This window comes from Cynocephalus volans, chromosome 1 (assembly GCF_027409185.1).
Source record: "Cynocephalus volans isolate mCynVol1 chromosome 1, mCynVol1.pri, whole genome shotgun sequence".
Taxonomy (NCBI): domain Eukaryota; kingdom Metazoa; phylum Chordata; class Mammalia; order Dermoptera; family Cynocephalidae; genus Cynocephalus; species Cynocephalus volans.
This window is the reverse complement of record NC_084460.1, coordinates 2,151,179-2,178,075: the sequence shown is the minus strand read 5'-3', so window position 1 is coordinate 2,178,075 and position 26,897 is coordinate 2,151,179. Positions and strand designations below refer to the sequence as shown.

General features: G+C 38.4%; 1 protein-coding gene across 1 annotated transcript; it reads right to left on the bottom strand.

Moving 5' to 3' along the window:
* Positions 1–1,198: 1,198 nt before the first annotated feature.
* AKAP3 (A-kinase anchoring protein 3) lies at positions 1,199–18,992 on the bottom strand. Its single transcript, XM_063077987.1, has 3 exons — positions 18,897–18,992; positions 6,077–8,389; positions 1,199–1,354 (listed from the first exon to the last, which is right to left on the bottom strand). The coding sequence occupies exons 1-3, from the start codon at positions 18,990–18,992 to the stop codon at positions 1,199–1,201; spliced, it is 2,565 nt and encodes an 854-aa protein (XP_062934057.1).
* Positions 18,993–26,897: the final 7,905 nt, after the last annotated feature.

Genomic DNA, 26,897 nt, shown 5'->3' with positions numbered 1-26,897 from the left:
GATCTATTCACTCATCTACCACCACCAAACTCTAATCGTGTCCACTTATTTATTTCCCTTTCTAGTCCTTCTCTACATAAGTGCATACTTTTATATGATTGTAATCATAGGACAGATAAAATTTTACATGAAAATTAAGCTCATATCATAAACAACATGGAAAATATGCCTGGCTTCATAGCGTTCATTTTAATTGCTGTGTAATATTCCATGAAAGGAGATACCAGGTAATTGAAGCTGTGGGTTTGGATGAGAGCACCTAGGGAAGATGATACAGAGTGAGAACAGTAGAAGGTGAAGAGAAAGTCCTAGGAAAGATACATATAGAAGGGTTGACAGAGGTGAACAGAGCCCCCAAGAGGCCCAGAGAAATAGGAGGAAAATTAGAGGCCAAAAGAAGAGAAAGTTTCCAGAAGGAAAAAAGGGACAAGAATATAAAGTCCACAGAAAGGTCAGGATAAGAACAGAAAATATTAAGTGGGGTGATCTGGACATATACATCAGAGCAGTGCCATAACAGGTCCCAGGTTCTATAGCCGGAAAGCCACAGATCCGGCAATAGAACTCACGTCTTGGGAATCTCTTTTGACACTATCTTCAATCAATGGATGAAGTTGGAGGTAGGTAGTTGTTCTACAGCTCTATAGAGACAGGACAACCAGCCATGTCCCCAGCATCATAATTGAATAATTTTGATTGGATACTAGAAACTATTTTCTGATTTTCATGGCTATAAAAGACTAAAATGAATTATTGATAAATTGTGGCTTATTTTAAGGGAATAAAGGAGGGGAACTGCAAATTGTGGCACAGAAACGGGGGATACGTAGGGGACAGGCCGGGTGACCTTCGGCAGTGCCTCTCAGCCCAGCACTATTTTACCCCTGCCATCCATCTGAGAATTTTTTCACTCCCAAGATTTCTTTATCTTATTGTCCCATTGGATCCCAAGGAAATCAAACGCCAGAGCCCTTTACTTCTAATTTTTAAATTTTATGTCCTTGCTCGCATGGACAGGAAAATCTGCAAAATCCAGTGACTAGCATAAGATGACATGTCTTTGATGTGAGTGGAATGAAGATAATGTTAGGGCTCTGGGCTAATGTGGAGAAGGGCAGCTGGGGAAGTGAGGACAGGGGACAGGAAGGGCTGGGCCCACTGCTGGAAGAGGAAGGCAGTGAGCGGTGGTGCCCTCGGATCACAGGTTCACCATCAGCCAATCCAGCAGCTGCAGCCGTGTAACGTTCCCCACCGCCTCGTCCAGCTGTCGCTCCTTCTCATAGCGCACCACTGACTGCAGAACCTCACCCACGCTGCATCCTTTGTCCACAGCGGCGGCCGAGAGCTGAAGCAGCTGTGGAAAGGAAAGAAAACATCAGCGGAGGGGCAGAGCATCCCGTGGCAGGCTGGAAAGAGCCTGCAAGGCTGAAACAAAGAGGCCAGGCAGACTGAGAAACTGCAGCCAAAGGGACTCCAATGAGATGCTGAAAAGACTTTCTTAACTTGAAGTTTGCTGGCCTGTTTGACAGAAAAAAGTTGGTGATATCACCCTTCATATCTACCTGCTCATGATATGGAAAATGTGATTTTTCAACTAAGACTGCAATCTTCCTACTTTTTTCCTATAAGTCTCTCAGGGGGTGTTTGTCAATGGTGTTCCTGCTCTTAAGGAATTCTAAGGTTCTAAGCTCACCCTGATGCCTTAAAACAGTCTCCATTGTTGTCCTAAGACCAACAAGGGTGAGAGAGCAGACATCCATGGACAAGTGTAGGTGCCGCTTCCCTCACCCCATAGACCAGACCCCAGAATGTCAGAGCACCTCGGAGGGCATTTCAACCCTCATGAAAATGTCCCCCCGAGAGGTGAAGAGACTGGTCAGAATTACCCTGCTAGAGACTGGCAGGGCCAAAACTCACATCCAGGTCTCTGAACCCTATGTTTAGTTCTCTTTCCAAATATAAAATGAGAAAAGTTAGTCCAAGCGACCATTCAAATACACACACAATACATTGTCATTCGTCTGCAGTCCTACGGGCAACGAACTATCTCAAGTAACCAGATTTTTATTTTGTGCATTCTGCTCTTGATTCTTTATGAGAAAGAGTCAAAAGACAAATAAACAGGCCAAATATCAGGAACCTTTTCAGAAGGATAAATTTCCATGATTTGCATAGACATCTCACCAAAGAATATATATGAATGGCTAATGAGCACATAAAAATATGTTCAATATCCTTAATCATTTATGTCAAATTAAATCCACAATGAGATACCACTATAATGCCTATAATAAAAGAATAATGTTGATGAGAATGTGGAGAAACTGAAACCCACATACATTGCTGGTGAGAATGCAAAATGGTACAGGTACTTTCAAAAACAGTTTGGCAATTTCTTAGGAAATTACACTTATAAGATGCAGCGATTCCACTCCTCATTATCCACCCAAGTAAAATGAAAACACGTATCCACATAAAGACTTATATATGAATGCTCATAGCAGTGTTATTCTATAATAGCAAAAACTGGAAACAATCCAAATGTCCATTAATGATGAATGGACAAACAAAATGTAGTATATCCTTATAATGAAACAGTATTCAGCAATAAAAAAGAATTAACTACTGATACATAGTACATATGTAGTACATAAGTCATATTATGACACAGATGAACTTCAAAAACATTACGGTAAATGTGAGAAGCCATATATAAAAAATTACATATTTTATACCTCCATTATATAAAATGTCAAGGAAAGGCAAATCTATGATGATAGAAAGCAGGTTAATGGCTGCTTGTGGATGGGGGTCGGGGGGAGCAGCGCAAACGGGGGAATGTAAACAGATAAAGAACAACCTAGAAAATTCTGAGATAGAGAAACCAGGAGTCTCCAGTCCTATCAGATATTTTTAAATATTATAGAATTACAGTATTTTATAATATGCTACTGGTTCAAAAATAGATGGACAATTCAATGTAACAGAATAGAAAGTTCAGAAAAAGAAGCAAAGACAGGCAGCTATTTGGAAAAAAATAAGAGATTGCATTTCTGCTTCATACTTTATATAAGAATGAATTCAAAATGGATCAAAGTCTTAAACAGATTTTAAAAATCATAAAAGTACTAGAAAAAAACATGGGAAAGTTTTGTTAATATTGTATATTGAAGAACGTTTTCCAAAATATGACACAAAACCCAGCAAAAATAAAAGAAACAACATCTTAGATTTGACTAAATTCTGTATGACAAAACAGAACTAAAAAAAAAAAAAAAAAAAAAAAAAAAATCAAAAGACCAATGGCCAAAGAAAAATTTGTATTTAATATCATAAAGACTGATTCCTTGCAATATATAAAACTCTTATAGACCAACAGGAAAAAGACACACAACCCAACAGAAAAATGGGCAGAAGTTATGAACAAACAAGTCATCCATGAGAAAGGAAATTCGAACGGCTCTTAAACATATGCAAAGATGTGCACCCTCGTTCCTAACAGGACAAATGCAAAAAAAAAAAGCTAATACTTGGCAAAGATAAAGTTTAGCACTCACTGTTGGTTAGTGTGGGGAAGCAGTCACTTGCATATGGTTTTAATAGATGTGTCAATTGGTACAAGCTTTATGAACGGGAATTTAAGAATATATATCAAATATACAAATACACATTTTCAGAGACCTTGAAATTCCTTTCCTGGGTACTTAGCATATACAAACACATTTGAATCTGTGCAAAATTATGTATGTTCAAGGAAATTCAGTACAGCATTGCTTACAGCAGCAAAATATTGGCAACTAAAATGTCCTTACATAGGGGAGTGGTTACATAAATTACAAAACCTTCATACTCTAAAGAAATATGAAGCCATTAAAAAGAATGTGGCAGCTCTATATATTGCAGAAGAAGATATATCTGTACGTGCATATATATATAAAGTCATTTGTGACTTAAAAAATATGTACATACGTAAGTATTTATTTTTGTATGTATTTGTATTTCTGGAAGGTTATACAAAAAATTGAATTGATCAGAATGCTTTTTCCTCCAGAGATGGCAATGGGACGGGGCCTATGAATGAGGAAAAAACCTTTAATTTTCACTGTGCATCCTTTTGTAGGTTTGGATTTTAAACTATGCACACACATTACCTATTCAAAAATAAATACAAATTTATTTAAAAGAATTGGGCTAATGGGCATCCCAGTGTCACTGGGTTCAGCTGCCTTAATCTCTTTTCAAAGAAATCATTTTTAGGTAGTTACTTTGCTGTATATGTCATCCAACTGTTCTTAAAAATATACTCATGTTCAGTGCAAGCCTGCTCTTTAGTAGAAGTTTGAATGTGCTGCTGCCCATTTTTTCTACTCTTTTCCTTTAATAAAACAGAAGATTGTCTTTATATTTAGAGTGGACAAATATGTGTATGTGTGTTGTGTATGTGTGTAGAAGGAGGGACTGTGAGTCTATTGTCCTTATTTTAGGTAAATGTATTTTAGACATTCTAATTCAAAATAATTTAAAGCCAGAATGTATTATATTTTGTTATGTATGGGTTTGACTTAAAAGATGGCTACAGAACACATTGTATACATGAAGGCTATGCTTATTTTCAGATTGTTTTCATCAGCCTAATTTTTTTCTAAAAACACCTCCCTACCCTGCTAACTGCTATGTACCAAAACAGGTCTCTGTCTTACAGATTGGAAATGCCGAAAGGAGACAGAGCTTGCCAGGACCATGAGGGATATATCTAGTATTGGACAGCCCAAACAGGAATGTGCACGCAAACCACCTGGTCATTTTGCTAAAATGAAGATTCTGATTTAGTAGGTCTGGAGCGAAGCCTGAGATTCTTCTGACGAGCTCCCAGGTGGTGCCAGTGCTGTCGGTCCTCAGACTACACTTTGAATAGCAAGTGCACTCTTCCTAAAACTAAAGTTAAGATCATACAGTTTCTTGTTGAGGCTTGGTGTAGCCTAATCTGGATGCTATATAATCCTGTCTTTCTAGTCATCAGACAAACCCAGTAACCCAGTTATAAGGGTTATTAATACCACCTGCTAAACAGAGACAGGCTCTTTCTCCGCATCTTGTTTGTAGGACATGAATTTATCTCAATAATCTCAGCCTCTTCTGCCACTCCTTACTACTTTCAACTTTTCTCTATTGAGAGGAGATCATCAAAAGCCAAGAGAGAGAGGAGAGAGGAAGGAGAGAGGGGGGGAGAGAGAGAGGAGGAGGAGAAGGAGGGGGGAGAGAGAGAGAGAGAGAGAGAGAGAGAGAGAGAGAGAGAGAGAGAGAGAGAGACTGTGCTGTGTGACTGTGTGACTGTGTGTGTGTGGTGGGGATGGATTATCTTTTTTAATTTTCCCACTCTAGTAAGAAGCAGCAACTTGGGTAAGAGTCCATGCTCTTCAGACTCAAACTTTCTTTTTGATGAGCAGTTTCAAGGCTCACTGGGAGCCTTTGGTGGAGGAGCAATGACTTAAAAGGCACACTTGCCTTTATCAGTAATAACAGTGATAGGTTGATTTTCCATCTGCCTTATTCTTTAGTTTACCTCTCAATTGATTCAAAACTTAGGGTGGGGGGAAGAGGGGTGTTATTTATTGAATCCCTTCGAGCCCCTGACACCACCTAGACAACCAGCTAAGAGAGTAACAACAGGTTTAAAAGGTCATAGATCCCGACTCTCTGCTCCCCCACCCAACGCACCCCAGGGCTGCTTCCCAGCAGCTCCATCTCATTCTTTGGGCAACGCTGTCCTGTTGAAAACTCAGCACAGAGCCCAGACCTTAATCTGATTCTTTCACCAAGTCTCTTGGAGGTTCCTCACCACCATTAAATGCAGAAAACAGAGAAAAATATCACTTATCCCTCTTTTCTCCCTTTGATATGCCTCTTATTGGGCAAAATCTAAGCTAATATCTGCCAAGAGGCTTGGTCTTCAAATCCTTACTGTTCCTTTTTTATATTTCCTGTGGCTATCTTCCCATTCAGAAAGAAAACAGAACTTAAAACCCTAATTAGCCCTTCATAAAGATTTCAAAATGCCTCTGAGTTTTCTTCTTACCTTCTCTTGGATCCCTTCCTCATCACCAGCGAAGTACAAAATAGGGACATTGAGCTCAGAGGCAGCTACCCATTGAAGGACAGCTTGGAGCTGCTTGTTCTGCACTGTATCAGTGAGGTTGTGATTGCTGACAATCACCTTGGGTGCTGCACACCCTTCAGGGGGCTGTCCTGATACACCTCTCAGTTCATTATGGACAGCTTGATAGGCATTCTGCAGGAGAGCTTCTGCTGTCCCTGTGCCCTTGACAGGTAAACACTCATATAAACTATCTGGGAAGGCTGAAGTTGGCCTGCTGGAATCCCCACACTTATCGTCTCCCAGCTCCACAAAGGGAGAGTCGCAAGACTTGGCAATGATGAGACACAACTTCATCACTGAGTCCATTAGACGTTCCACCATCTGCCCATTCAGGTGGCCATCTAGCTGGTTGGCAACCATCTTGGTCAGCCCAGCAAAAGTACCACCAGGCTCATCACCTTCATGCGGTTTGGTGGAAGAAGGGGTTACAGGTCTTTCACACTGGTTGCTATCTTCTTCCTTAACTGGCTTTTCTGGCACCTTGTGTTCAGAGGTATGGTCACTCTTGAAAATGGTCTCACCAAGTAAGTTCCGGATAAAATTGAAGACAACACTCATTAGATCCTTCTTTTCTGCCTGTTCTTGGTCACCTACTGCATGAGGAGACTTAAGACCGGACTCGTCTGAAACCATGGGGGACTTGGTAGTGGGAAAGTTGGTGCTGCCAGCAGCTTCAAGGAAGCTCTGTGCATCCATTCTTCCGCCCTGGGCCAGGTGGTATTGAATCAGAAGTAGGGCAGACACAATCAGATCCTTGGCCCAGGAGTCTGAATCACACACAAAATTCTCAGGTTTCTCTGGGTGATGCATAGGTGGACTGAGGTTGCAAGTATCTGAAGGAAATCCAAAGGGAATATCTGGAGCAGGCTTATACTGTTCTTTGGGAGGCTCTAATGTTGCATGCTGGAAACCTGGAGATTTACATTCTTTCTGTTGAGTTTTATGCCACATTGTCAGTCCCTCTTTGATAATGTGCTCTCCCAGAGTTTCAGCACAAGTGTTCTTCTCTGGTTTGCATGCAGAAGATGACATTTTTTCTTTTAATTTAGCTTCAGATTTCATTGCAAAGTTAACATTTTGGTTTTTAGGGTCACCCATTCTGGAGACAAGGGAATAAATCTCAGACTTGTCCTTGGTTTTCCTGATATTCTCAGGGGGTTTCTTGGCACACATAACAGTGTATAGCTTCCCCATCATGGCGTCCATGATATCTGCAGCCTTTTGACTTCCATGAGAGAAGAGACTTCTTTTCACAGCCGAGACAAAGTCTGTATCAGTCATGAGGGTCCCTGTGACATCGTGGAGGTTCTTCATGAAGGAGTCGATGAGATCTGAGACCACCTCTTTCGTGTGCTTGAGCAGTACCTTCTTCAGCAGGATGGTGGCAATGGTCGTGTCTTTCACTTGGATCCTCAGTGTCTTCATGATGGAGATCATCATATCAGACACCACACTATTAGCATAGGTCATGATCCCTTGACTAATGGAAGCTGTGAAGTCATCAGGCCTTTCCTGCCCTCTGAACATCTTTCTCTCCCCAGGTAAGGACTGTCCACCCTCTCTGGCATCACCTGCATTACGAGATTCAAACTCTTCCTTATAGAAGAAAGACCTCTTAGAAGGAGGCTTGTCATCTGGGCCCTTGCTCTCCTTAGTGCTCTCCTTGATCTTCAAAGTGGATTTGTATTTCAAATTTGGGGGACTCCTTAATGATCCTGAGGCTCTGTCTGCAGAGCCAGGAGCCTTGTCTGGGGCAACATTCCTGGAACATGCAGAGAAGGTCTCATTCACCAGTTCTGATGCTACCTTACTCAGGCTTCTGTTGGGCGTGGGTTCATCCCCCATGTACAATGACTGATGGACACACTTGTTGTCAGAGCCATCAATCTTCTCATTGATCTCCTTGTGGGCCATGGCTATGACTAGATTTGTGAGGCGGTTAGCATAGAAGGAAATTTCATCTACTGAACTCGCGTTACCAGGGCAGGCCTTGGGGCCCTGGAAAGGATTCTCTTTGTGAGTCACCTCAAAGTGCAGTCTCCCTGGACTGCCCTTGGTGGTGGTGTTGTAATAGTCTACAGAGAAACCCCTGCGTGGGTCTCCTGAATTGGTCATTTCCCCACCAAATGATGATTCTCCAGGCTTGAACCTGACATCTTGGAATTCTGCTGTACTTTTTTCCAGGTCTCTGCGAAGCCAGCTGAGCACTCTGATAGGATCCGTTGAGGCTTCCTTAAAAACAGACAAGGATTCATCTGACTATACCACAGTAAAGACACGGAATATTCAAGACAACCTCAAAGGTCAGTTACAAAATTGTCACCTCTCTCAAGCTTGCTCTGTCTTCTCAATGAAAATAACCAACATTTATTGAGTGCTTACTATGTATCAGGCACTGTTCCATGTTTCTTTAGACTTTTATCCTCATAATAAACATATCACTTATCATCCTCATTTTACAGAGAACAAAATTGAAGTACTGAGAAACTAAGTTAATTGCTTATTTTAAGTTATATAGCTAATCACTGATCATCGATGGAGCAGGAATTTTGACTTGAGCCCATGCTCACAGCTACTATGTTATCTTGCTTCTAACAACATGTATCCTTAATATCTGATAATCATCAGGTACAGAGAAGAGTTAGCATTTGAACTGAATCAGTTTTTTCTTGTATTGATTGATATTAATTGCTATTTTCTATGGTTTACCTGTTTTAATTTAGGTCTCTTATTACAAGTATAGTTTTCAAAAAAATGAGAAAATTCAAGAAAAGTGGTGCATAATTAATCTCTTTGCCAGAATACATAAGCACAGCCTTGATATACTAAATGGCTTCCAACAGAGTAATTGACATCATTTAAGTTAACAATGTGATTTACAACTGAGGAGTTAATACCTGTAGGCAATTTATTAGTTTTGCGTGAATATAGACTTTCTAATGGACACAACCTGTGATAAGCACATGTACATATTTATATGTTTACATATTATAATCTGTATGTGTAAAAAACTTTCACTTGAACATAGGATAAAATAATATATGTGAAAGTGTCCCACTTACTTTCAAATGTAGAGGACCACTGTAATTATTGGAGTTCATGTGTCTCTCTGGGAATTACCACAAGTATTGTCCATCTTTAAAGAATAATTTTGATATTTTTATTGCCAAGTGTCATATAGTTACTAGCTACTATTTGTTAAATACTCGTACTGTTTGCCAAATACTATGCTCAATGCTTTACACACATTTCTATTTTACTTAATCCTTATGCTCACCCTGTACAGTAGGTTTTACTCTTCCAGTTTTACAGGTAAGAAAACAGAGGCTTAGAGAAATTACATGATTTGGCTAGCATCTCACAGATGGAGGCTAGTATTTAAATCTACCTGTAACTCTAAAATCCTGCTGTTTCAATACTTGAAAAGAGGAGAAAACTAGCTGTACTAGTCCTCTACAGGGCTGGCATAAGTTGCTTTGTACTATGTTGGGGTCAAGGGCCATAGGGCTTGGTTCAAAATCCTCCTAAATGGTTCTACTAATTCGAATAATAGCTACTACAGTGGAAAATTACACATTGTCTATTGCATGTTATCTGCTTCTTGCTCTCTTGGAGCAATTGCAAAACTCTGTAAACTTTACCTAACGGACAGCAGTGCAATGTAATTCTTGTCGACCCACACGTGCGGGAGGTTCCACTAGCCTCCTCTACCACTGTGCAAAAGGTCAGCTTGCCAGTCACTTCAATTTATCTGATCAATATGTATCTCTTGAACCTCACCAGTTCCTTGTTAATGAGTTAAATAAAATCATTAGTATGTGTAGATTTTTATATATGTATGAGACTCATTATTTTACTCTTCTCTGAAAGTTTCTTTTTAACAGTTTTTGAAGTCTTCCACCAAGATGCCCAGTAGATTTGCTGAGAGAGGTGCACCAGCTACATCTTTTCTGGGTCCTCAGAGTGGCAGACATTCTATTTTTCTAGTTTTCATCTTCCTCTATACTCATTTTATTTTTGGCTTTCATTTGGTTTGTTTATGCCAATGAACATCGGTGGCAGCAATGACTGGAAATTTGGTTTTATTATTTGACCATTTGGTGATGTCCTTAATAGATTAATGGCTTATAAAGATCTATCCTTTGTTGGGTGAGAGACAACAGAAAATCTATTTTGCTAGTATTTTTAGTCCTTTTTTTTTTTTTTTTTGTCAACATACAATGTGGTTGATTATTGTGCCCATTACTGAAATCTCCATCCCTCTGCCCTCTCCCCCTCCCTCCCAACAATGTCCTTTCTGTATGCTTGTTATACCAACTTCAAGGAATTGTAATTGTTGTGTCTTCTGCTTGCCCCTCCCCATCCCCCAGTTTTTTTGTGTATTTATTTATTTATTTTTACCTCCCACAAATAAGTGAGAACATGTGATATTTCTTTCTGTGCCTGACTCGTTTCACTTAATATAATTCTCTCTAGATCCATCCATGTCATTGCAAATGGCAGTATTTCATTCTTTTTTATAGCTGAGTAGTATTCTATTGTGTAGATATACCACATTTTCTGTATCCATTCATCTGATGATGGACATTTGGGCTGGTTCCAACTCTTAGCTATAGTAAATAGTGCTGCAATGAACACTGGAGAACAGGTATACCTTCAACTTGATGATTTCCATTCCTCTGGGTATATTACCAGCAGTGGGGTAGCTGGGTCGTATGGTAGATCTATCTGCAATTGTTTGAGGAACATCCATACCATTTTCCATAGAGGCTGCACCATTTTGCAGTCCCACCAACAATGTATGAGAGTTCCCTTTTCTCCACAACCTCGTCAGCATTTATCGTTCACAGTCTTTTGGATATTAGCCATCCTAACTGGGGTGAGATGGTATCTCAGTGTGGTTTTGATTTGCATTTTCCGAATGCTGAGTGACGTTGAGCATTTTTTCATGTCTGTTGGCCATTTGTATATCTCCCTTTGAGAAATGTCTATTTAGCTCTTTTGCCCATTTTTTAATTTGGTTGTTTGTTTTTTTCTTGTAAAGTTGTTTGAGTTCCTTGTATATTCTGGATATTAAGCCTTTGTCAGATGTATATTTTGCAAATATTTTCTCCCACTCTGTTGGTTGTCTTTTAACTCTGTTCATTGTTTCTTTTGCTGTGCAGAAGCTTTTTAGTTTGATATAATCCCATTTGTTTATTTTTCCTTTGGTTGCCTGTGCTTTTGGGGTTGTATTCATGAAGTCTGTGTCCAGTCCTACTTCCTGAAGTGTTTTTCCTATATTTTCTTTAAGAAGTTTTATTGTTTCAGGGTGTATATTTAATTTTTTAATCCATTTTGAGTTGACTTTTGTATATGGTGAAAGGTATGGGTCTAGTTTCATTCTCCTGCATATGGATATCCAGTTATCCCAGCACCATTTGATGAAGAGGCAGTCTCTTCCCCAGTGTATACGCTTGGTGCCTTTGTCAAAGATCAGGTGGCTGTAGGTGTGTGGGTTGATTTCTGGATTCTCTATTCTATTCTATTGATCAGTGTGTCTGTTTTTATGCCAGTTCCATGCTGTTTTGGTTATTATAGCTTTGTAGTATAATTTAAAGTTAGGTAGTGTTATGCCTCCAGCTTTATTTTTTTTGCTCAGAATTGCTTTGGCTATGCGTGGTCTTTTGTTAATCCATAAAAATGTCTGGATAGTTTTTTCCATTTCTGAGAAAAATGTCATTGGAATTTTGATGAGGATTGAATTGAATTTGTATATCACTTTGGGTGGTATGGACATTTTCACTATGTTGATTCTTCCAATCCAAGAGCATGGGATATCTTTCCATCTTCTTGTATCCTCTCTAATTTCTCTCAGCAGTGGTTTGTAGTTCTCATTATAGAGATTTTTCACATCCTTGGTTAACTCAATTCCTAAGTATTTTATTTTTTTGGTGGCTATTGTAAATGGGCAAGCTTTCTTGATTTCTCCTTCTGCATGTTCACTATTGAAGAAAAGAAATGCTACTGATTTTTGTGTGTTGATTTTGTATCCTGCAAATTTGCTGAAATCATTTATCAACTCCAAGAGTTTTTTGTAGAGGCTTTAGGCTGTTCGATATATAGGATCACGTCATCTGCAAAGAGGGACAGTTTGACTTCATCTTTTCCAATCTGGATGCCCTTTATTTCCTTCTCTTCTCTGATTGCTCTGGCTAGTACTTCCAACACTATGTTGAATAGGAGTAGTGAGAGTGGGCATCCTTGTCTAGTTCCTGTTCTTAAAAGAAAAGCTTTTAGCTTTTCCCCATTCAGGATGATATTGGCAGTGGGTTTATCACATATGGCTCTAATTATGTTGAGATAATTTCCATCTATACCTAACTTACAGAGGGTCTTTGCCATGAATGAATGTTGAATTTTATCAAATGCTTTTCAGCATCTATAGAGATGACCATATGGTCATTGTGTTTGATTTTATTAATATGGTGTATCACATTTATTGATTTGCATATGTTGAACCAACCTTGCATCCCTGGAATGAATCCCACTTGATTGTGGTGAATAATTTTACATACATTTTGCTGTATTCTGTTAGCTAGTATTTTATTGAGGATTTTTGCATCTATATTCATCAAGGATATCGGCCTGTAGTTTTCTTTCTTAGTTGTATCTTTTCCTGGTTTTGGTATCATGATGATGTTTGCTTCATAGAATGAGTTTGGGAGATTTGCCTCCGTTTCAATCTTTTGGAATAGTTTGTAGAGAATTTGTGTCAATTCCTCTTTGAATGTTTGATAGAATTCTGCTGTGAATCCATCTGGTCCAAGGCTTTTCTTTGTTGGGAGCCTTCTGATAACAGTTTCAATCTCCTTTATTGTTATTGGTCTTTTCAGATTTTCTACATCTTCTTGGCTCAGTTTTGGGAGCTTGGGTGTGTCCAGAAATTTATCCATTTCCTCCAGATTTTCAAATTTGTTGGCACATAGTTGTTTATAGTAGTCTCGAATGATTCCTTGTATTTCAGATGTACCAGTTGTAGTATCACCTTTTTCATTTCTAATTTGTGTTATTTGGATCTTCTCTCTTCTTTTTTTAGTTAGTCATGCTAATGGTTTGTCAATTTTATTTATCATTTCAAAAAACCAACTTTTTGATTCGTTGATCTTTTGTATTGTTTTTTGGGTTTCAATTTCTTTAAATTCTGCTCTGATCTTAATGATTTCTTTCCATCTGCTAACTTTGGGTTTGGATTGTTCTTGTTTTTCTAGTTCTTTAAGGTGAAGTGTTAGGTTGTTCACTTGCCATCTTTCCAGTCTTCTGAAGTAAGCATTTAATGCAATAAATTTCCCCCTTCATACTGCTTTTGCAGTATCCCACAGGTTTTGGTATGATGAATCATTGTTTTCATTAGTTTCAATAAATTTTTTGATATCTTGTTTGATTTCTTCTTGGACCCATATGTCATTAAGTAGAATGCTGTTTAATTTCCATGTGTTTGTATAGTTTCCAGAATTTCATTTGTTATTGATTTCTAATTTTAATCCATTGTGGTCTGAAAACATACATGGGATAATTCCAATGTTTTTGAATTTGTTGGGACTTGATTTGTGCCATAATACGTGATCTATCCTGGAGAATGATCCATGTGCTGATGAGAAGAATGAATATTCTAAGGTTGTTGAATGGAATATTCTGTAGATATCTGCCAATTCCAATTGGTCTAGAGTCTTGTTCAGATCTTGTGTTTCTCTACTGATTCTTTGCCTAGATGATCTCTCTAATATTGACAGTGGGGTGTTCAGGTCCCCTGCTATTATGGTATTAGTGTCTATTTCCTTCTTTAGGTCTAATAGAGTTTGCTTTATAAATCTGGCTGCTCCAACATTGGGTGCATATATATTTATGATTGTTATGTCTTCTTGATGGGTCAATCCCTTTATCATTATGTAGTGTACCTCATTATCTCTTTTATGGTTTTTAGTTTAAAGTCTATTTTATTGGATATAAGAATAGCTACTCCAGCTCGTTTTTCATTTCTGTTTGCATGGTAAATCTTTTTCCATCCTTTCACTCTTAGTCTATGTGAGTCTTTATGGGTGAGGTGGGTCTCTTGAAGGAAGCATATAGTTGGGTCCTCCTTTTTAATCCAGTCAGCCAGTCTGTGTCTTTTGATTGGGAATTTAAGCCTTTTACATTAAGAGTTGTTATTGAAAAGTGTTGACTTAATCCTAGCATTTTAATGATTGCTGTTTGGATGTCTTTGGTGTCTTTTGTTCCTTTCTTTCTGATTTACTGTTTGTTTTCTGTATTTGTTGGTTCCTTGGGTTGTAGATAGCCTTTTTGTTTGTTTGTTTTCTCTTCATGAATGCCATTTTTACTATACTAGTGGGTTTTGATTTTTCTTGGGTTTTTATGGCAGTGGTAGTTATTTTTCAGGTACCAACCCAGTACTCCCTTGAGAATTTCTTCTAAGGGTGGTCGTATGGTAGTGAACTCCCGCAGTTTTTGTTTGTCTGAGAAATATACTATTTGCTCTTCATTTTGGAAGGGTAGCCTTTCAGGGTAGAGTATTCTTGGCTGGCAATCTCTGTCTTTTAATAATTTGAATATATCATCCCATTCCTTTCTGGCTTTTAGGGTTTGTGATGAAAAATCTGATGTTAGTCTGATTGGGGCTCCCTTATAGGTGATTTGATTCTTCTCTCTTTCAGCTTTTAAGATTCTATCTTTGTCTTTGAGTTTTGCCAATTTGACTATAACATGTCTTGGAGAAGACCTTTTTGGGTTGAATATGTTTGGGGATCTTAGAGCTTCCTGAATCTGAAGATCTGTGTCTTTTCCAATAACTGGGAAGTTTTCTGCCACTATTTTGTTGAATATGTTTTCAATGCAATCTCCTTTTTCCTCCCCTTCTGGAATACCCATGACTTGGATATTTGAGTGCTTAAGGTTGTCTGATATCTCTCTTAGATTTTCTTCAATGTTTTTAATTCTTATTTTATTTTTGGTCTGCCTGTGTTATTTGAAACAGCCCATCTTCAAGGTCCGAAGTTCTCTCTTCTGCTTCTGCAAGGCTGCTGGTTAAACTCTGTTGTGTTTTTTATTTTGTTGAATGAATTCTTCAGCTCAGCAAGCTCTGCTACATTCTTTTTCAGGGCATTGATTTCCTTGTACGTTTCTTCTTTCAGGTCCGTATACTTTTCCTCATTTCATTGTGTTTTCTAGCTGAGTTTTCTTGTATCTCATTTAGTTTCCTTAGAACTATCACTCAAAATTCCTTCTCAGACATTTCAAGGGCTTCTTGTTCTATAGGATCTAGAGCTTGAGAGTTATTACACTTTGGTGGTGTACTTTCTTGATTTTTCATATTTCTGGTATCTTTCCTTTGATGATGTTTAGTCATTGTGACAGGGGGTTTCATAGTCCACAGGTTTGACACTATTGTCTGGCTAGGATGTTGCTGGTTTTGCCAATTTGGTATGGCTACCTCAGTGTCTGCTCAGTTGGTCACTAGTGCCTTGCATGTGTGGTTGCCTTGGGTCTTGGGCCTCTCTTGGGAGCCACCTCTCTGCTCAGCCTGCACTCGGCTGGGCTGCTGGGTGGCATGGCGGGACCTCAGGGTGTGTGGTCTCTGCTGAGCTTCCGGCTCCTGTGCTGGATGTCTCCCTGCTCCATGTGCACTGGGCCAGGCTGCTGGGTCACGCAGCAGCACCGCAGGGTGTGTGGTCTCTGTGGAACTTCCGCCTCCCCTGCTGGACATCTCCCTGCTCTGCGCACACTGGGCCAGGCTGCTGGGTCGTGCGGTGGCACCACAGAGCGTGTGGTCTCTGTGGAGCTTCTGCCTCCCCTGCTGGACGTCTTCCTGCTTCGTGCACACTGGGCTGGGCTGCTGGATCACGTGGCAGCAGCACTGCAGGGCGTGTGGTCTCTGCGGAGCTTCCACATCCCCTGCTGGACGTCTACCTGCTCCGTGCACACTCTTTTGTCCATTTTAAGACCACATCAGTTTAGAATTTTGTGCCCACTTAGAAGGAGAAGAGATCTTTGATATCTGGACAGGTGAGTTTTGTGTTTCTGTTTTTACTTTTGACACATGGCTGAAAGTTTCAAATTGAAGCTACAAACTATATCAGTGTCTGTATCACTATGTGTCTGTAATTCAGAAAAGCATTAAGTGTAAGCAGTAACATCTTCCTACCTCCAGATAGTATTAATAAGTTAGGTCATAAAGTCTCTTAAATTAGAAGATCTCTATTCCAATTGACTTGTAAATATAAATAAGTATTTATTGAATATTCTTGAGTAAATAAGTAAATTGAATATTCTTGATATCCCCAGAAAATAAGGAAATCGAACTTCTAATATTTTAAATGTGCTAGGGAAAAAAGTATTTTTATAGAACCTAACTCTAAAACATTTTAGGGACCTAATTTCATGTAAGTTAGGCAAATCTTTGGCAAATGAGACTAAGTTTCATAAAAACAGCTATGTCTTTTCTGATTTATCAGTGTAAAGTATAAGTGTACATTTTAGTTTTATTTTGAAACGCTCTTTATAAACTTACGGGTTACACAGATCCAATAAACGAGTATTACTTCTACTTAATTTTTAAGATAACAAAAAATGTAAATTTGTGTCCTAACCAAGTTGAATAAATACTTTGACAAACTTTATTTCAACAGTTATTTTGTATGTCAGCTTGATGATAAATTTCTAAAATCTTTATGTAATTTAAAGCACTGAACTGGTATTAAATTGAGTTAGCTAATGTATATTCATTAGATACGTAGATCATTTCTAAGTAAGACAGAATACTGAAACATCGATGGCTAAGAATAAAGTTTATATGCTTTTGCTTCTTATTCTTATGACTCTAGAGAGGCTATAACTTTGGGTCTGTTAAAGAGTGTGTTCATTTTTGCCACTTAGAGAGGTTGTGTAAGGTATGTATGGCTGTAGGAAGCTGTCCTCATGTCTGTGCATAAGTTCTGCTCATCTGTATTCTAGCTGGTATGTGACAGTTCACAGTGAAATACTGCACCCTCTCCCTGCCCCTCTTCCCCCCAGTTTACTTTGTGAAATAGAAAGAATAGAAAGTACTTTGGTTAAAAGTTATGATTAATTAAGTAGTTGAGACTATACCTGGGAACAATAGTTTCAGAGAAACCTGTACATGTGCTTGTTTTTCTAGGTACTGCAGTTGAAACCTAGTGGAGAGTGTTTCATGGGCTTGACTTCCTGGTCTCAGGATAGTAAATAACAGAGGCCTGTAAAAGTTGAGATTCCTTATGAAAACTTCTAGTAAAGCAAACTTGAAAAGGCCTATAAATTGCTGCACCTAAATAGGCCAAATCTGAGACCAGTTTTATTTTGTGATTCAGGGTAATCTTACTTTGAGATTATTTTTTATTAAAATGGAGGAGACTATAGGAAAAAAATTTGTACTTCAATAGAAAACTGTGCATTATCTATAGTTTATAGTCTATAGACTGAGCATTGTCTGCAGCCTTCCACATTACCTGATTCTGATTCTGTGGGAGCATTTATAACTCTAAAAGCTGTAGATAATTGATAGCAGTGCAAAATAATTCTTTTCTACCAAAATGTCAATTCTGTCCAATCGAAGTTTAGTCAACTTCCCTGCCCCACTTTAGAAGTTTTGCCTCCATTTGCACATTCATTCTAATAATCCTGATCTATACATGTATCTTTTAAAATTCTCCTTTGGACTGGTTGTAAAACCTCACCAATTTCTTCATTAATGAGTTAAATAGAATCTTTAACATGAACATTATTCACTTTCATATCTGTATGAAAGTGTTGATTTTGTCCTTTTTTTGAAAATTATCAGTTAATACTAGCTAGTTATTCACAGATAGGCATACAAGCCTGCAAATAGGCATGTTTCCACAATTGGACTGTGACATGTACAGGAAAGCCTTATTATAATTCAGATGTAGGGTTTATTCTTTTATCCTTTACAATTCTTCTCACAGAACATTACAAAAAACCAAACAAACCGAAAAACCAAAAAACAAAAAACCCAGAAAATCTACAGCATGGCATAGAGCTTTACAATGGAGTTCATAGAGGTGTGTTAGTTTGCTGTGTTTGTTAGATTTTACTGTCTATTCATGTTTTTTTAAATCTAAAAATGCGTGCACCCTTTGTTCACTGTACTACTCGATCCACAAGAATTTTGCAAAAGTGGTTGCTCAACCCATAATGACTGACTGAAAAACTAAGTTCCCACAATGAAGTCTACAAACATCCAACTCTTCAAACCCCTTTGCCTTCTTGTAACCTTCATCTTACACAATAGTAGCCTGAGCAGTTGGGAAAGAAGAATGCCAAATTACCTCTGAGTCTTTCTTAAGGCCAGAGCAAATTTTCATGTTCATATGAAGAGGGTTAATAGATTTAATTTTCTCTGCTGAACCATCTTCTGTTACAGCAGCTTAGTTTTAATCAACTATACACCTCCCTGTCCTATTTCTTTCCTCCACCTCTAATGCAGTTAAATATACCTTATAAAATTTTCTCTGACCACCTTCCATTTTGAAATAATCCATTCTTTAAAACACGTATGGCAATTATTGTCCAGAAAATCTATTTGGCAAATAATCAGGAACTGCTTTTTATTAATATCCAACAGTTATTTAGAACTTTTTGGGGTGGTGGTGGTGGAGAGAATAAGGCTACTCTTAATGACACCCCACATATTCCTAACCTAGCATTCATAGAGATTGAACCTTACCATTTTCCAGGCCTGGGGTTGGTTGTCTCCAGGTGAATAAATATCAACTTTGCATACTCCGTTTTGGCTTTGTAACCAGTCAACCCTATCCGACATCTGGAAGTAGAAAAAAATGAGAAAGTGTAATCAAAAAGGCAGGTAATATAAAAGTAAGGAGAAATGAGGTAAACGACAGAGGTGTGGAAAATAGGAGCAGTGTTTTCAATAGAGACCTTCTCCAAGGGCTACTTCAGACACACTTAACTCTGTATATCTTCATCCTCAGCTCTCAACTGTACGACTATTTATTAAACATGTTTGTAGGTCTAGTGATGAGGCTAGTGCCTGGCATATACTCTAGGTGTGTAATACATATTTGTTAAATGAATGATCATAGGCAGCCATGTCCTGCTCTTTGTGTCCTCGCTTGATAACACTCTCCCCGCCTTCTGGATTTTCAGTAGACACTCAAAATTCAATGTGACCTTAATAGTATTAATTTACTTCTCCCTTGCCTATTCTTGCCCCACCAACTTGTTTCTTAAGTAATAGATGCTTTATTTTTAATTGATTCTAGACCAATATTCATACTAGCAGTAAGTCTAGCAGCTTTTCCTTAAGACCAGTCTTTCCTCCAATTAGTCAAGGATCCTGGCAGGAATCCTTCTCAGTCTCCATGGTTCAGCCACATTTCTGAATGCCAGGAGAACAGAGATGTTACATGCACCATCCACAGAGGCAGTGATGTCCTTACTGATGTGAATTCCTTCACAGTTCTCCCAACACTTTGTTCTGTTCCCTGTGTCAGTAATGGCATCACCATCTCCCTGGTCTTCCAAGCCAGAAAGCTGAGATTCATTTTAGTTGTCTTCTTCCACCCCATGCCTCTTTCTAGCTACTGATTCTCTCTTCTCTCATTTGTAGCCATTTTTCTTAAACGAATTGCTGATTTCATTGCCTCATGTCACAACTGAGTATCATGGGCCCTATTCCATATACTCTTTGGTTTTTGGCCTTAGTTTCATCCACTTTCCACAACACTGCATTTAACTTGGTAGTCTTTGAAAACGTGGCCAACTATCACTATGACTTATAGTTATCCACTGGTAATCTAAAAGTATGAGAAGTTTCTCTTCGCCCTCTTTTTCAATGCCAGACCTTCACTTCCAGGATTCCACCCTGAAGTTTCTCTTCTTTCATTACAAACTTTGCTCAGGTCTATACTTCCTAATAAGCAAGGTGGAATAAGATGGCCAATTTTTTCTCACCATGTCCCAAACATCTTTGTGAAACATACCTTTATCTTTATATTTTGATTCCAACAAAATACTCTTTTAAAATTCTGTTATGATAAAGCCCAAAAGCTTATCCTAATTTTTTTAATAGTGAAATTATGTTTTATAAAGAATTTCTTGAAATAAATGGAGAATTATTAGGGGATGGATATCTGATTAATTGGAAATATTTGTTTTAAAGAACTTTTGGGCTATGGTGAGGGTAGACATCCTCCCTCAAAATAAAAACAATACAAATCAAAGACAGATTAAACACATGATTTAAACTTATATAAGTGGATATATTATTTTTGTTATTCAGAGTATTATGGATGATTATTAAAAAGAAAATATAAGACCTTTCAAGAGCTACTTGTTCTTTGCTTCCACAAGGATTTGTTCCCATTTCACACCCAAATAAATAACTCAGATTAGAGATCTAGAGAAATAGTTTCTTTTACTCTTGCAGATACCATCATACAATTGATTCCTTAGGCAAACAATAGATTCTCCACCCTGATTAGATCTTAGAATCACCCAGTGAACAGTGTAAAGATACTGAATCTGGGTTACTACCCCTAGAAAATCTTATTTCAGTGGTTTTAGGCTTTGGAAACTTAGGCATTAAATTTTTTACAAGCTCCCTGGGTGATTCTGATGTACATCCAGAATTGAGATTACTGGGCTAGGGCTTTTCTGGAAGGACCCTCCCAGAGAAAGATGGGCCAGGTACAGAAAGATAACTACCCTTTTCTTTAACACTTTTCTCTGAGACAGATTTCTTAACTTTGATATCTTATTTTAATGACTTGTTACCTTAAGAAGGAAGTTGTTAATGTCTATGAAGTTAAAACTTGCCTTGTCCTCAGCAGCTCACATATAAATATTCTTATGCTTGTATTACCATTAAGAAAAGTATAAATGGCACGATTGCTTGGCCAAAGAATAGGAAGACTCGGAAGCAGTAGATTGTTGACAGGGCAAGCTAGAGTCAGAAACTAATCTCCAGTTTATATTTCATTCTAATGAGTTGCTTCTAATAGAAAATGACTAATCAATAGGATCTACTGCCTTATTTAAGCTGTATACTACCATTTAAAAGAATGGAAATTATGTTTAAAAAGAAGGAAATTATGTGCTTACTTACTCTTGCTGAGGATAGGTTCTGAGATATAAGGAAAGCTCTTGATTAATTTGTTGGGTCTTCACTATTCCTAAGTTTACCCACCCTTCCTGCCATGTAATACAGGGAATCTGCAATGGAAAGACACACATAAAAATGAATATTTTTATAATATGAAGCCTATTGCTTTTATTAACCAATTAATGATTTTGACTTATTTGTTATTTTTCACATGTGCACACAAGTGATGAGCATGAAATGACTTTCAAATTTCAAAGAGGGTGTCCATATCTTATCTGAGTGTATTCTGATGGTACCCAGATAGCCACTTCCAGGCCAATAATATCTCAAATGACTATTGTTATTCTCTACTTTGGAATAATTGGTATATGTGCTTATTTAACAATGAGGACACTAAAAAGTTTTTAGCCTAATCTCAAACTTGCTTGAATAGAAAGTCAGAAGATAAATAGCTGGAGTGGTAAATAAGTGCTGCGAATTCAAGGATCTTATAACACTTTGTAAGCACTTCTTTGTAACACTTTGTAAGACTTGAGAGAAATATACATCCTTGTGTTATAAAGGGTGTTTATAGTTAACGTCTCCCAGATCAATTAATTCCTTATGTTATCTTTACTAAGACATTTTAACAGAAGACATTAGGACATTGAACTCTCATCTTGGAGTATCCATCCAGCTCCCTAATAAATCCCAGCCTTACTTCACAGCCCAGGACAAAAGTTACCCCATTCATAAAATATTTTCTAAATACCTAGTTGAATGTGATTGCCTCCTCATCGAAGCTTGCATTATATTTTGTTTCAGCCTTTACATCCTATCTAGTATTACGTGTCCTTTATTAGAGGGCTTCATCTTGCTATCATAATAGCTAGTATGTTAAAGGTGGTGCTTAATAATTGCCTGCAAAAAGAATGAATATACACATTCTGCCCATGTCTAATTCCAGACAGCTCATTTTTTCCTCCTTAAATTGGAGAATCTGAGAACAAAAAAGAAATGGCCTGCTCAAATTTGTTATGATGGTAAGCCAATGTTCAGGTCTCCTTGAAGCTTGACTCGTTTTGGGAATAAGTTCATCCCAGAGGCTTATCCGTGATTTACTAACAGATCTTCATACTACAATAATACAGATAAATTAACATCTCAGAAATGCCCTTGTACTTTCACAAACAGGAACTGCACTTACTAGTCAAATATATCCAACACACACCACTTACGTATGTCCTAATGTTTTTATTTTATTTTCTATGCCCTCTGTGTGTTTATCTGCATTCATGAAGCTTGTTTTAGACTTCTAAAGCTCCCTAAATTGTTTTGGATAATAGCATATATAAAGAGGTACTTAAATACTTTTTTACAATAATGATATTCAAACTTCTAAAGCAATTTATACATTTCCTATAATGAAATAGAGAGAAGGAAGGAAGACCTAGAGTTTAGTGAAGTCAATGAATGTATTGATAAATTTCTTTACTACAAGTTCAAAAGTTGTTGAATAGTTCCTGGAGTTAGGGTAGAAAATAAAAGAAAAAGTGATGTTTTGTGTACCTATTACATTTGATAAGCTATTACATTCAGCTTAAGAAAGCTGAATATACACAAAATGTAAAGACAAATGGACATTAGAAAACTTTTAAACTGACTCTCATCTTACAGACTAGGAAACTGAGGTCCAGAAAGGGAATATTAGAACTAATGTATATATATATATTCTTTTAGATATTCCAATTCTGCAGTTTAACATCCTGGAAGCTGTGAAATTTTCTTATGACCAATAGAGGGTTCCCATGGCCATAGAGGGATTGGCTTAAAATGTTCCTCACAAATGCCAGTGATTATTACGTCAAGTTGAGGAGGAGTGCAAGTCATGCATGCCAGTCAGGCAGGGCATAAGCAGCACAGGTGCTGGTAATAACTGCTGTACCCTACACCACAGCTCCACTTCAAGGCATTTTTCTCCTGTATCTGTCTTTAGCAAGAGGCTCCTGCTTACTCAAGGTCCCTAAACTCATAGAGAAATTCAAACTACAGGCAGCATAGATGAAACTCTTGCTGTGTTGCTACATAGCTGATCAAATTTTGAGGTTTATTCTAACAGGTTTTATTTCTAGTTTTAAAAGGGAAGAAAATATTTATTATATTCATTCTCCCTCCCTTTCTGTAAGTGACTGGTACATTTTAGAAACTCAATAAATTTGGTTGTTGCTGAAAACAGTTTCAACTGATTTTGTTTAAATAAAGATTAGATGTGTGTGTGTGGTTCTTTCAATGGCACCATTCATTATTAGGCTTTCCTGTGGATCTTTATTTTCACTTTCCTCTAGTGATAGCTTCCTCTAGAGCCTCATTATTGCAGACACTTTCTCTACACAGAGTATATATCCTGCTCTTTTCCAGTTCTCTGTAGCCTAGCCAAACTTCAGAAATAACAGTGAGATGATGAGAGTTGATGAGAATTGAACTCAGAGGTATACCAGTCTGATTTTGTTCTTAGAGCACTGGAAAAAATGAACTTTTGGAATAGTCACATAATGGAGAAGAAAAGTAGGTAGTCAAGCTTATACTCTCATTGTCAAATTGAGATGTAGGGAGTATGACCCCTCCATGTCTCCAAAAGAATGGCCAAAGAAATCTGGTCAAATCTGTAACAAAATTAAAACTTCAGCAGCAAAGGTGAAAGCGTTGGCTGTAATGCTGCTGAGAGAGAGGCTCTTTTATTTCCAAAGGACTCAGAGATAAAATTAAAATTAGCTGGGCAGAAGAACGAGGCTGGATTGAACATAAAAAGGTGCCCTTTCACTTGTCACTGAATTCTCCCTTCTAACCACAGAGGATCAAAAAATGGGTTGTTTCATCAGTCCAGTGGGATTTCCTACCTCTGTAGCAGTGGATAGTGAACCACAGAAGACTCCAGAATACACTTTTAAAGTCAACGAAGATGCTGGGATGTTCTTGCTCAGCTCAAGATCTTGTTTCCTCCCCCAGCCTTCCATGCAACTCCCCCTTGTTGGGACTGGAGAGTGACATCAGAATCACAAGTGGTGATATCACTGTCTCTATAGCAACAGTGGTGAGGCTATCAGAAATTGAGTGGTCAAAAGGACAAGAGGAGGGGTGAAATACACTCCAAGGCTCTGATGTTTAGTTTGGAACAATCAATCTTATAAGCGCAGTGACAGGCAACCCCTATCACATACGGAACTAGGCTTGCTTTCTCTCAATTAATTCTCTCCTGTGAATGTTTAATTTAGGTGGGGAAATATGGGATGGGGAAATTTTGCCAATGGATTCTGCTTAAAACAGCAGAGTAAGTTTATGTATTTAATTCAGATGACTGTGGAGAAGAAATAAAAGAAATTGAGGGTTTACTAATTTTCTTAAGCAAAGCCCATGGAATCACTTCATTTTGTGGGATCCAGCCTGGACTCTCATTTGTAAGTATTTTGCCTTTCGCAAAAAAAAAAATAACTTTGGGGATATTTTGTCTAAACTGACCATCTCCGGGTTATAATTTGTCTTAAATGGTCAGAGATACAGTAACGCTAATCCATCCTTTGCAATGCCTGACCTGAGGAACTGTACTGGGACAAATCAGACCAAGAGGCGTTTGGTTGGCGATTCCTTCCAGACTTGAGGAAGACTTTATTAGTATATTCTCTTTGGAAATGTTACCTTAGGTACTATGTAATTAACAATTAAATATGACTAATATAGTTTCCATGAAGCAAAAAGATTAAGATTGTAATGGGTTCAAAAGTGACTGGTTTATTATAGACTTCCTTCAACTAAATTATATCTATTGATGATCTTTTACATTAGGTCATTTAATCATTTTTAAAATAAAAAGATTGGGCTTGTCGATCTCTTAAGATCCCTTCCAACTCTAACATTCAATGGTTTTGGTACTTCAGTGGTATCTGAGTAGGACTGCGTGTACCTGTATATAGCACTTTGCCGTTGACGAAGCAACTTCACATCATTATTTCATCCCATCCTCACAATAACCTTTTGAGATAATGGAGCAGATATTTTCCCAGTTAGACAGGTGTAGAAGCTTCCTCAGGTCACAACAAATAACTGGTAGAACTGAGACTGAGATCGAATATTCTGGGTGTTAAAATCAGTGGTCTTCCAACTATCCCATGACATGAAAGTAGAATTGATAACATGAAGCAGTGTTTAACTTAGAGATGTTATACAGGGGTTAGGAGGTTGCTGATGACAGAGGGCTCTGTCAATTTATTAGAATCAGGAAAGTATGTTAATATTCATTTCGACCCCAGAATCAAGTATTAGCAAATTTTAATTGCTAAGTGAAAGTAGCCAAGAAATATAAGACAGTGTAGCATTACTAAGCTTCTCTGATAAAATCCAAGGATTTCTTTCCTCTTCTAATTCAATTTGGTAGGTGACACTTCAGTCAACGGTAAGGTTGGGATAGAATGGAAACAGTCAATCTTATAAGCCTAGTGACAGGCAACCGCTTTTTGTCTACCCCAGCAACACACACGCTTCCTGAGAAAACAAAGCACTGAATTACCAGTCTAGAAAGATCTCCAAACTAGGTTATTTTCTCATAAGCCCAAAGCACACGTCTCACAGGACAATTGGTTAGAAGTATTTTAAAATACATGTACTTAGTCTCATCTTTCTGGAATCTCCTCAAGCTCCAGATGGCTCTTTCCAGAATAATGCAGATTCTCAAAAGCCTCCATAGTTTAAAAAACAAAAACAAAAAAACAACGACAGAAACCATTGTTCTGGAGAGAACCATCGGTAGTTTTTCAGAAAAATGTTCAGATGGCATACACGGCCACTGAATTTTACATAACATGTCAGGAAGTTCACAGATTTCCTAAAGCCCACTCATGAATCGCACCCCAGGTTAAGAACTCCCGACTCATATGTCAGGTGGCGATAAGTATTTTGATAAATAAAATGAAAAAACAAAACCAAAAAACCGGGAATGATCACCACCTTGGATAGGGTGGTCCGGGAAGTCTTCTCCGAAGTGGCCACCTATAAGCAGGCTTGAGCTGGTGCAGACGTCTCAGTAAGCATTCAAGGAAAAGCGAACAGCACGTGCAGAGGCCCTGAGGAGAGAATGTGCTTGGCGGGCTCGACGTGCACGTATTTATTTGGGGCACGTCCTCATTTCTACTTCTCTTCCTCCCACCTTTCCTCTCCTCATCCCCGCTCCAGCCCCTTCTTTCACACCCTTTCTCTTCCCTGGGCCCTGGACTTCCCGAGAGCCGGCGCCACGCCTCCTCTTTCCCCAGCCTCACCAGGGCTGCCCTATTTGACATTTTCAGGCAACAATGAACAAGGAGTCAGGAAAGCTGAGCTCCTCCACCTCGCGTTCAGCCATTTCGTCTGTCCTGAATCAGTCTGTGCTTGGCTCTGAACTTCAGGTTCCTCGAAAATAAGAGATCATCTTTACGGTTCATTCCAGATCCCCAAATTCTTCTCCTTTCCCTTCTTCCCCCTCTTCTTCACTTCCCTTCCCTTCCCGTCTCGTCCTCTCTTCTGCCGGATCTCTTTTCGTCTATTTTTCCCGGGTAGCGCCTGCGCAGACCCAGCTTCCAGACCCCGGATGTAGTCATC